This window comes from Eleutherodactylus coqui, chromosome 5 (assembly GCF_035609145.1).
Source record: "Eleutherodactylus coqui strain aEleCoq1 chromosome 5, aEleCoq1.hap1, whole genome shotgun sequence".
Classification (NCBI taxonomy): Eukaryota; Metazoa; Chordata; class Amphibia; order Anura; family Eleutherodactylidae; genus Eleutherodactylus; species Eleutherodactylus coqui.
The window spans coordinates 176,034,476-176,046,871 of record NC_089841.1 but is presented as its reverse complement, the minus strand read 5'-3'; the positions used below and the strand labels follow the sequence as shown (position 1 = coordinate 176,046,871).

The 12,396-nt window shown below is 41.7% G+C and overlaps 1 protein-coding gene across 6 annotated transcripts in view; it reads left to right on the top strand.

The window, feature by feature from the left end:
• MTMR3 (myotubularin related protein 3) overlaps window positions 1–12,396 on the top strand; it is a 66,851-nt gene that overhangs the window by 36,676 nt on the left and 17,779 nt on the right. For all 6 annotated transcript variants that reach the window (XM_066603782.1, XM_066603784.1, XM_066603780.1 and 3 more), the window contains 9 exons: window positions 522–604; window positions 683–849; window positions 3,479–3,575; window positions 4,069–4,182; window positions 5,420–5,628; window positions 5,766–5,891; window positions 7,925–8,036; window positions 8,167–8,362; window positions 11,954–12,139. In XM_066603782.1, coding sequence (XP_066459879.1) covers window positions 522–604; window positions 683–849; window positions 3,479–3,575; window positions 4,069–4,182; window positions 5,420–5,628; window positions 5,766–5,891; window positions 7,925–8,036; window positions 8,167–8,362; window positions 11,954–12,139 — 1,290 coding nt within the window. The remainder of the gene's footprint in view (window positions 1–521; window positions 605–682; window positions 850–3,478; window positions 3,576–4,068; window positions 4,183–5,419; window positions 5,629–5,765; window positions 5,892–7,924; window positions 8,037–8,166; window positions 8,363–11,953; window positions 12,140–12,396) is intronic.

Sequence of the window (12,396 nt, the reverse complement as noted above, 5' to 3'; positions counted from 1 at the left end):
GCAGTGTGACTATGGAAAGAAGACCTCTTTTTTTTTTTTTTCTTTTTCTCCCACCCCCCCCCCCCCCTACTTTTATTTTTGGACTATTCACATTTTACACTTTTTTACGTTTTTTTTGTTGTTATATGCAGTGTATGTGTAATGAAACGTATTTTATGCTAAATCATGTTTCTGCAGACTTTTTTTCCTCTTTTCTATATTAGTTTATGTACCGGTAATCCCATTAAGGGATTACTGTTTTACAAGTTTGTTTCCTTTCGGCAGTTCCTGCAGTCCTGGCTCTCCTGGCTATTAATAGGCGGCCGTACACCTGCCAGAGACGGTACAGGAGTCTTGTGCAGAATTAATTTTAGAGCGCCATTAAAAAAAAACAACTGAATTTTAGAAAAAGGGAACTCAACTGCCACCCTAAAAAGCGTGTTGGCAGCTAATTGGACAATTTCCAATTTTGTAAATGGTTTTTGAACATTATGAGATCATGTTGTGTGCCATACAAGGTGACATCTGATGATTTCTTGTAGGTTCCTCTGCAGCTGATAGAATCTGTAGAATGTCGTGATCCCTTCCAGCTCCATTTGACCTGCAAGGACTGCAAAGTAATTAGGTATGACAGTACTAGATGTATGTTTCAAGGTCTTTGTAAAGCGTATTGACATCTAATAAGGGGTTTCCTTAATCTCAGGTGCCAGTTTTTCAACTTTGAACAAGTGCAGGATTGGCAAAAACGTCTCAATGCTGCATTACGTCCGCCAAGTCGTATAGAAGATCTCTTCTCCTTCGCTTACCATGCTTGGTGCATGGAGGTTTATGCCAGTGAAAAAGAACAGCACGGAGACCTGTGCCGACCAGGTATGTAGAAACTCTTTCTATTGGTTAGAAGTTTTGACTCTGTTTTTTCTGGTCTTCTGCTCTCAGGAGAAGCCGTTTTGCTGAGAGAATTTATCTATTTGGCTAAGCTAAGGAAAGCATGCTAAGGAATCAGAAAAATTAAGTGAACCCTTCAGGAAATTCCTCGTTTTTTTGCATTCAATACGAATAAAATGTAGGCTGATAAGTCCCAATTATAGACAAAATCTAGCAAAACAAGAAGAAAAAAAGACACTATGAATGTTTCTCAGAGGTCTTTTATGATGACATGGAGGGTATATATCCTAAAAAATAGATAAATAAGTAAAAAATTATATAATAAATAATAGAAAGAAAGAGAGCCCACCACCCATAAAAGCATAAACGGTCACCATAGCGGCCCTGTAATTCGAGGCCATACAAATCATATATCAAAATGAGGAACCAATTCCTGTACTTTAGTAACAAAATTATTACATTAAAAGTAAAGAACAATAATTAAAAAATGGCAGACTGCCCTATTTTCTCCGTTTTAATTTGATTGAAGTAAGCATAACAAACTTTCCGTGTGGTTTCTGTCTTTTTTAAAACCCCATTGAAATTAATGGTGGGAAAAACGGAACCATTTCATTCCGTCTCTCTGCCCCAAAAATGCACTTGAAAAAAACGCAGCATGTCCTATTTTGGTGTGTAATATGCACATTATAGGATACGGAACACCGAGCTGGAAAGCCTGAACGGAAGATAAAAGCAAGTGTGAATGAGCCCTTTGTGGGGTGTTATTTCAGTTAGCTTGTGTTTGTCTATAATTGTGACTTGCATAACAATCAGACTACACTTTATTAGTAATTGATGTGCAAATCAACGTAAGGCCCCCTGTCCACGGCAGTTTATTCGCCGGCGGTAAACCGCTGGCAAATCGCGCCAGCGCCTGTCCACGAGCCGAGAATCATTGCGATTCTCCGCTCGTGGCAGGCAATTCGCAGCATGCTGCGAATTGCCCCGATTCTCCGCGGTCAGCCTACCTATTAGATAGTAAGAAGTTGTCTCACCTTCTTAGCTGCTTGTGGTGCTTGTAGTCTGTGCATGCAGAGAAAATCATACTCACATCCGTTCTGCCATTCGGTCCTATGGCTTGTTCAAATGTGTCCGTATTCCCATGTATCCACTATCTATTAGATAGGGCTGACTGGCGGAGATTCGGCGCCGGCTTCGCCGCTGGATACCGAATCGCCCGTGGACAGCCAGCCTTAATCTGAAGAATTTAAGTGTGTTTTTTTTTGTTGTTTTCACCTGTATATATCGCAACAGTTATTTTAGACAGTTTGGGGCAGGTTTGCCATTGCCAAAAACTGTAGCGTACTTTGCACCACGTTTATGATGTATGTTAACTGCTTTCAGATGCTTTTTTTTTTTTTTAAATGTCCGACAAAGGGGCATGGCTTCGCAGAAAGGAGGGCATGAGATGTGAGATAGTTACACTTAGTAGAGTTACTGTGATAAATGTAGCGCCCATTTAAAGACTCTTTAGTCTAAGTTTGCAGTGTCTATTAGACAGTATTCCTACATCTGCCCCTTTAAGTATAGTAGTCCCTCAAGATAGAATGTTCTAAGAATACATTGGGTCTCATTTATCAAAACTGTAAAAAAAAAACGAAACCCCCCCCCCCCCCCTTTTTGTTGCCGATAGCAACTGATCACAACACTGCTTTCATTTCTTAAACTGGAGTGGTAAAAGGAAAGCAGTGCTGTGATTGGTTGCTATGGGCAACAAAGTTTTTCTTTTGAACCGTTTTGGTAAATTTGCCCAAAAACATACAGTGGTCTTTCCCGGGCTGTTTTAACTTGGAACCAGACTCTCTATGCAATGTCACGGTCAGCCTGGATCTGCAGCAATCCAGCCAATCAGCCTGCAAGTTTTACTGGTAAGACCCCTATATGACTTATTGACTGTCTAGTAGTGCCTCTCTACAGTACACTTAGGGTACTACATGTTCAGTAGTGCTCTTTACCTGTACCCCAGGTAAGATGAGGCTTCTTTGGATGCCAGGTGAGGGGGGTCCCATTTCATTTTTCTGGTATGAGCCTATAGCGTACAGGACTCCAAGGGAGCCCCTGTTATCTATATAGGACGTGATTTACAGCTTCCGGCAGCTATTTTTGAGTTTTATAAGAAAATACTTCTTTTCTTTTTTCTGTGTAATTTTCTTCGATCCTCATTTTGTATTTTTGCCTGAGATTTGGGGGGCTTCAGAAGCAGTTTCCAGTTTTCCGTAGTGTTAGGCCTCCTACACAGCAGCGCTGCAAAGTGCCACGATTTCGCTTTTGTTTTTTCAGCCGCAGACAGTGGGGTTTAGCCCACTTCATCATTGATGAGGTGCGCTAAGCGCAAAAAAAAGAGAATAGTCTCCGCTTATAAATTGTGGCGCTGCAAAGCGCCGCGATCGAGCGAATGTCTGCTAGGCTCCATTGAAAACAATGGGAACGTTATACTGTGATTAGTGCAGCGTTCAGAGCGCCGCAGTAAAAAGCGCCTGTGTGCAGGAGGCCTTATGGTTTCAACATACAATAGCCACTCTGGAACCAAGTATGTTGAGGGGCCTTTTTGTTGATCTGCTCCATTTTTTTGTAGGAGACCATGTGATCTCGCGCTTTAAGAATGAAGTGGAACGCATGGGATTTGATATGGATAATGCTTGGAGAATTTCTAACATCAATGAAAAGTTCAGGTACAAAACTATTAGAACACTATATAAACTGTTTCCTGTTAAGCATTGAGTATAGTTTGTACGCTTTATGTTTTTATTTACCACCGTTGGCTTTAATATAAATAGTATTTAACCCCACGGCCATTTTTTTTTTTTTTTTCATATTTCTTCTTCATCCTCGCTTTCAAACGAACAGAACTTTATTTTTCCTTTGACATGGTCGTCTGAGGAACAGTTTTTTTCGCCGGGATGCCTTTTTATGTGTTGGTGGTACCATATAATGTATTGAAAAACTGAAAATTGATTTTCATTGATCCATTAACACTTATTTATTGCGTGTAATATGCGCACAAAAAAGAACGCAGCATGTTCTATTTTGCCGCGTATTAGGAGCGATGGAGCCCATTGTTCTCTATGGGTGCGTAATCATCGCTGTACATACACAATTATATTGTGTATATGCGGAGTTTATACATCCTGTTTTTAATTAAAACACCTTTCTCTTCTTTCAAAGGCTATGTTTTAGCTATCCGCAAGAACTGATTGTTCCAGCATGGATAACAGACCCAGAATTGGAGAGCGTTTCGAGTTTTCGTTCTTGGAAACGTATCCCTTCTGTGGTGTACAGGTAATCCGAAAAGACAATCCATTTACACCTCGGATTCTGCGGCCCTTTAATGCTTTAACAACTACAGAGGTTTTTGTGATGCTGTATAAGGGAAGGGGTTAGACCTTGGTCATACTTGACAGTAATGCTTTGGCCAATAATATAGGTGATTCATTATTAAAAAAAATTCCAAAAACTATCCACGAGAAAGGTTAGGAGCCCGCTTTTACACCTCACCGATAAAACCCAAGATTTAGACTGGCTTTACACAAGACAACTATTGGCTGAAAAATCTCTCAAATTGGTAATTTTCAGCTATAGTAACAAGGCACCGAGAGAGAAATGGCTCATTAGTTGCTTTGTTTCAGCTCACTGAAAATGAAGCGACTAGTGAGCGACTTCTTGTTCAGTGTAAGCAGGCAGTTTTGAACGACTGCCTGTTCACAGAGAATAGAGGTGAGCACCCAGAGTAGATCTCTGACACGCTCCGCTTCCATTCACTGAATGACTATTGCTCCTGTGTGAAAGCTTTGGAATAGGAGGGATGGCCATTGGGACGACTGTAAGGGCTTCTGCGCTCAACAGTTGTCCTGTGTAAAACCTCATCGAGGTTGCATGCCGAATGCTGGAATTGGTTTTAAAGAAATGGAAGACTGAAAATGAGTCCCCAATGTAGAGAGCCGGAAGATATTTTATCAGTTAATGAGATTATCTCCTCACAAACAAGCCCTCATAACATTTAGTAACTAGTGTAATCAACTAGTTGCTGCAGGTCCTGCTCCAAGTACATTCTGTAATTCCAAGACCACCATGAAATGCATGGTATACAGGGCAAGAGGGCCTACCTACCACCTCACTAGATGTACACACGCGGTATTTTTTATTTTATATAAAAATCTCATTTTTTTTAAATTAAATATTTTGTAACTTGTACAAATCAATAAGGCACAGATACAAAACATAAATCTGATGTATATGGCCCCTTACCGTATGAGACGGCCACGTCAAGCATTACAGAAATAGCATGCATATCTACAAAGAATGTGGTAGGTCCAGTCAAAGGAAAAGGCACCGTTGTATAACCATTGTGAGGTACCTTGTAAGCTCACTACAAACCCTTATAAAGGCCTGTCTATGGTTTTTTAGGTGACGGGATACATATAATTGTCTTAGATTTTATCCTGTAAAATTCTATTTTCCGTAACGTGAGTTACTAAAGTTACAGAGTTTGTGTTTCATATCGGCTTCTCTCCCTCAGGCACCAGAGTAATGGCACTGTTATTGCCCGCTGTGGGCAGCCTGAGGTTAGTTGGTGGGGATGGAGGAATGCAGATGATGAGAACCTTGTTCAATCCATAGCCAAGGCATGTACAATCGACAGTAGTAGAAGCAGTCCGGGCAAAATGGCCAACGGCTCCTGTTCTCGTAGCCATATTAATGGAGGCGTCCTTACAGATATTGATTTTGGTAAGTGCTCTAAAAATCTTGACAAGTTTCTTTTGGGTGCCAATTCCTATAACCACTTTATTAGGTCTTTATTTCATTGTTAGAAGGTTTGTTGATTTAATTCTGTTGCGTGATTGTCCTTTTATGTTTACCTTCAGACTCCTCTTTGTCTAATGTACCTCCATCTTCTGAGAGCCAGCCCCATAAACTGCTGATTCTTGATGCGCGGTCCTATGCTGCAGCGGTGGCTAACCGTGCCAAAGGTGGCGGCTGTGAATGCCCTGGTGAGCCTGTTGTTGTAATACTGATTCATTGTCAGGTCTTGACTTTTTTTCTTGGCCATGTAACCAAGTATAACCTTTTTTTTTTTCTTATCGGCCTTCACTTGCAAGATGAAATGATTATATACCTCACTGTCGTATACCAATGCATGAAATAATACTTCTAGCTAAATTGGCAGGGACTCCAGAACTATTCTGGTAGTCTGCCTCACTGTATCCGCGATGCTTAGACTAGTTCCTAGAGCTGGGTATTGGGTTGGGACACCTTATTTTTGTATTAAATTGATATATAGACAGTTACACATTGACTTTTCCTCTTGCCAATGTGGAAATGCACCTGACAACACAGACCTTTTCTCTTTTATAATTTTTCCTTTTGACCTTTTTCTCTTTTGTGCTCCCCCATCAAAGCTGCAAGCGGCAACTTTAATGGGGGAGCACAACAGGGGAATGGGAAACGGGAGTATAAGAATTGCACCATTACACTCGGCACCCCCTTCTCTTACTATGCCCCCTTCATTACTATAGTATATGGGCCTCATAGGAGCCGACAGTCACTTTAACTCCTTAATAACCACCCTATTGCGTTTTTACGGTGGCTTTTCTTTGCGTATGTGCTTCAGGAGAAAATGGCAGCATTGTGCGCGCTGTTGTCCCGTTACCTAGGCTGTTACTAACAGCCTTAGACATTAGAGTAATAAGCAAAGAGCAATAAGATTGGTCTCTGGTCATTTTAACCCCTTAGATGCTGTAGTCATAGCAACTGTGACACCTAAGGAGTTTGGCTGAGGGAAGGGTCTCCCTCTGTCGGTACATCAGCCTACTGCAGTGTAATCACAATGAATCAATGCTTTATTTTGTGGGTTGGAGGTCTAACAAAGACCCCCAGGTCTACCATAAGCATTTGCCTATTTAGGCCATTTACTGTACTGTCAACAGCAATCAAACAAAATGTTGAAAAAAATGAAGCTGCTGGGTTTTTGCAATCCACCTAGACCAAAAAATTTAATGAATGCAAAATTTTAAATGGTGCTGTTGAAAACTACAATCCTTCCACAAGGAAAAAATATTACACAGGTATATCAATGGAGAAATTTTTAAAAATATGGTTCTTGAAATGCAACAAAGAAAAACACAAAAAAAACTTTTTTTAAAGTTACAATTTTGGTCTGTGTTAAGAGATTAAATCCACACAGACTGCAAGGGAAGTGATGAAAAGTCATCTACTCATTGCTGCAATCAAACTACTAATGATCACTTGTCCATGAGTATGTATGTATGTATGTATGTATGTATGTATGTATGTATGTTTGTGTGTGGGTGCTTCTCCTGCTCCGCCCCTGGTGATGTCATCACAGGTCCTACAACATGTATAAAACTCAGAGCCTGACCAATAGAAGAACAACACAGTTAGGGTTTTTGGAAGAGGAGGACACAAATAACAAAATGAGAATACAACTAAGCTGTTATCTCAGCCACAACTCAGCAGTCCTGACAGGAGACCCACCTACCGCCACCGCAGAGATCTGGTGGGCTGAAGGTCCTTCGGTGAAGTCACTGCTGTGGGAGGAGCCATTGCGCAGTTTGGTAGAAAGTACTGTATACTTGATAAGCCGACAGCAGCCACCAGGACCTGTGATGGGCTCGCCGTCCTGTGATCACCTGTGGGGGTGGAGTCATGGATCACATGACCAGGGGCTGATCACTGTATCTAGGAGTCTACTGATGTACCGCACCTGTGTGTGAATCAGGATGGATGTAGTAGAACTGTGTGTGTAATGTGTGGGGATCATAACGGATGTACCATGTCGCACAGCTGTGTGGCATATTGTGCCACCAGAAACACTGGTACTATAATTTCCTAATAATCTTCAGTACATTTATATACGCAGAGTGTTTTGGCATGACCTTTTGATCTGAAGTATTTTGTATGCTATTGTATATGATTTTAGCAAGTGCAGGTCTTACACTGTTTTGAGGGTGAGGCTTCTGCATTTGTTGAAAAATGAATATCAAGTTTGTTTTTTTTTCTTTAGAGTATTACCCCAACTGTGAAGTAGTATTTATGGGAATGGCTAATATACACTCCATCCGCAAGAGCTTCCAGTCTTTACGGCTGCTTTGCACTCAGATGCCAGATCCAGCTAAGTAAGTGATTTTCCTGTTTTCATAGTATTTAGTTATGCCTCGATTCCTAACTATTGCTATGGCAGATCTTTGCCTAGTGGTTTACAACACCAGTATTGCTAAAACCAGAACTGCCTCTTTTTCTCCTTAGTTGGCTCTCTGCCCTGGAGGGGACAAAGTGGCTACAACACCTCTCTGTGTTGCTGAAGGCCTCTTTGCTGGTAGTACATGCCTTGGATCGTGATCAGCGACCTGTTCTTGTGCACTGCTCAGATGGATGGGACCGCACTCCACAAATTGTTGCACTTTCCAAACTGCTGTTGGACCCTTATTACAGGAGCATTGAGGTATTTGGTTTTCACTGTTTGACAATCATGATGTTAAAGGAGGTTCCCAACAAATAGAAATCTCTTAGATACTGTTGTTATATATCCAAATGGCCATACTTTTTTTTTTTTTTTTGTAGAAATCTGTCTTTTTTTCCCCAAGTCTCGGTGTCTTCGTGATTCGTGTACTTCCAGGCTGTATTTGCAAAATGTTGGCCGCTGCACTCTCCCTAACTTGTTGCTGTGCTAGCTTCACCCCAGCATCATTATCACAACTTTCCGACAGTGTGTTTGTGTTTGGGTTCCTCCACACCGCCATTGTGTCCGCCCAACAGATAAATTGTATAGGGAATTGCACTAGATATCTGGCAATAGAAAAGCCCTTGTCCAGAGAAGGACTACAGATGGCACTCAGAAGTACTGGTTTTGTGCAAATGCAGAGGAGATGACAGGCACAGACTACAGTAGGAACGGAGAAAGAACAGTACGGGTTCGTGACCAGCTTACACAAGTGCGGCTGTGAACGTTACCAGCAGTAACAGATTTTATCTTTAAAAAAAGAGACATAGGGGGGGAAGAGATACTGAAATAACGTTTGAAGAGTACGTTATGCATATTTTGTTGCTTACAGATGGTAACATTTTATTATGCTCTGATGATGGAGCTAAGTGTCAAAGGAAAGTACACCTACTATAAAAGGATCGGTATTGCTAGAACACTGATCAGTCAACCAGAAGAAAATGATGTTACTGCATGGATAGGAAAAAAAGACATCAACTTTTTTAAATACATACATTATATCTAGTTGATGTATTATGGGCTTTAGAAGAGGTGAACTGAGAACAATAGAAGGATTATTCTGGGTCTGTAAAATGCGAAACCAATTTAAATAAGAAAATATTTAATTGATAAAAAATAGCCTAAAGTTTGCACAAAATGACAGCAATAAATATAGATCTACTGACTTTCTTCGATGATGGGCTTGCAAACACATTCTAAGGGCTTATTTAGACAACCGTATATCGGCTCGGTTTTCACGCCGAGCTGATATACGGTGTCCTTGTCTGCAGGGGGGGAAGAGGATGGAAAAGCCAGGAGCAGGAACTGAGCTCTTGCCCCATGCCACTATTTGCAATGGAAGGGGCGGGACAGGGGCGAAGCTAAGTGGCAGGACTTAGCTCCGCCCCGTATCGCCCCCTTCTATTGCAGATAGTGGCAAGGGGCGGAGAGGGGGCGGGAGCTCAGTTCCTGCTCCTGGCTCTTCCATCCCCTTGCCTGCAGACATGGACACCGTATATCAGCTCGGCGTGAAAACCGAGCTGATATACGGTCGTCTACATAAGCCCTAAGAAAGGAGATAAAGCATCTCGCTCTTGAAAAGAAGCAAGCACAAGCCGTGGGCAGTAGTTCAAATCTGTGACCTCAACATAGATAAATAGACATGCAAAAGGAATAGAAACGGCCTCTCAAAGGCTACCTGACTTATGGCATGTATACAATTTACCATTAATTAAACCCATTTGAATCCCCTAATAAATGTAAATGAAAAAAAGAGAAAACAGTAGATAAAATCAGCCATAAAAAGTAGTAAGACAAAACCTATATCTGCTGTGGGGCCCTCGCCTCAGACTAGAAAAGAATCGTACTTTGTGTTAATATCACCTTGAATATGTAAATCAATGTAATATAAACAATTGCGCTTATCAGTGTCCTCAAACTGGGATACATGAATCCTTTTTACAGACTTAATCAATGGCACACAATGTCCTGAAGACCAGATGAGGCATAGAATAGTGAATGACCGCCACAACAATACATAGTTGCTGCTTACTTTGTCCATAAAAGTCTTATTTGATTGGCCCAGTGTATGTTTAACATGTAGAGGTTCACTCCTGCTGCTTAGTAATCCTCTGTGCTAGTATGCATTACTCAATGGCCAATGACCTTGAAAGCATGGAGGAAACGTCTGAGCATCCACTGTGCTAACATTTCACTGTACAATTAAATCGTACAAATAAATCCACGGAGTTAAGCCCCGTTTACACGGGACGAATGTCGGGCAAACGATGCCTGACACTCGCCCCCCCCACATACTCGCTCCCATGCGGTTACACAAGAGCGAGTATCGCTGGCTGTCTGACAGAGCAGCCAGCGGGGAGCCAGGATGGCTGCAGGAGATTTCTCTCCTCGCTCTCCCCCGCCCCTCTCCATTGACTTAACACATCGGTCGTTCGTTCAATATAAACCGCAGCCGTTCAGTACTGAAAATCCTGAATGATGATAAACTGCATAAAATCCTGATTGATGATCGCTCAGTGTAAACATCAGCCATTCAGTACTAAACAGCCGCTGCTTAAAGTGAATGGAGAGGGGTGGGGGAGAGCAAGGAGTGAAATCTCCAGCCGCCCCGCTGCGAGCCTACGATATTCGCTCCTGTGCAGCAGCATGGGGGCGAGTATGTGCGGGGACAAGTGTCGGGCATCGTATGCCTGACAGTCGTCCCATGTAAATGGGGCTTAAGGAGTCTTTGCACTTGGAAACGCATATGAATGATATTTAAATAGGCCACCTTTACTGGATACAAGAGAAAATGATTCTACATTGTTGCAATTTGTACATCATCCTGGTGATCCATGCTGTAAAGAAGGAACACCTTAAACACATGTTGGCCGTTTGAGACCTCTGAAGACAGAGCGAGAGACTAAACAGTCATTGAATATTCTATGCCTCATTTGGTCTTCGGGACACTGCGTGCCTTTCATTAAGTCTGTAATGAAAATTAATATGTCCTAGTTTGAGGACATTCATAAGCACAATTGTTTATATTAATTTACATATTCAATGTGGTATTAACACACAGTGCAATTATCTTCTGGTCTGCAGCGAGGGCCACACAGCAGATATTAGTTTGGTTTTACTGCTCTTTGAGGATAAATATCCAAAGAGGTTTGAGGGAAAATTGAGATTAGCTGATAGACTCCCAGTGGATGATCCCTGGCCAGCGACGTTCAATGTGTGTAGTGCTTACAGCAAAAAGGAACTGCTGTGTTGTAGTGACATTGCTGTAACTGCTACACACACGGGATGCCACTAGATTACTGGAGGTCACACACTGAGGGTATACCACCTAAACACAATTTCATACTTCTTCTTTGGACACTTTATTCTTTGAAAGGATTCGAGGAGGCACAGATGGATGAGAGAGAACCTGCTAGTATTAGAATGTTAATTTGGGGTTACCCAAAGGTAACTAGTCAATCAGGTATACAACGGGACATTCTAGACTCTGCCACTTACCTCTTACGTTTTTGTCCAAAGGTGGTTGGTTGATCTATGTCATATCTGTGGAGACTTCTAGGTGCACATTAGCTTTATTAGTGCATTGTGTTTTGTTTTACCATTGGTAAGACTGCTTACCATGCTCTAATAGCAGCTTCCATTCATCCTAGTACAGGTTTTCAGGCTAGGTATCATAATTGCCAATACAGTAGAATATCACTGTGAGTTTGGTGAGTTAGATCTCCATCTATTAGGTGTGGCGGTGGTCCTTGCTCAATGGTTCTTTCACTATAAAACTTGGTCATGAATTTCTGCTCTTACTACATCTTTAAGGGTTTCCAAGTGTTGGTGGAGACAGAGTGGTTGGACTTTGGACACAAGTTTGCTGATCGCTGTGGACATGGGGAGAACTCTGAAGACCTGAATGAGCGCTGCCCAGTCTTCCTGCAGTGGCTAGACTGTGTTCACCAGTTGCAGAGACAATTCCCTTGTTCCTTTGAGTTCAATGAGGCTTTTCTGGTAAGTTTGTTTTACAAGACTTGATCTGCACATATCAATGGTTTCTTCATCACTTTGTTGTATTGATTCAGTTTTGTTTTCTCGTGCTGTAGTAGAACACCTCCTAAATCTGTTACTAGACGTCTATTAGATGCTCATTCTATATCACATCAAGGGGCACAAGAGCACTTTAGTGGAGTGGGGGCTGTGATCAAGTGGATGAGTGAAAACTTGAATAATCTTCCCATATCTGAAATACTCCTATAAGTACATAAATT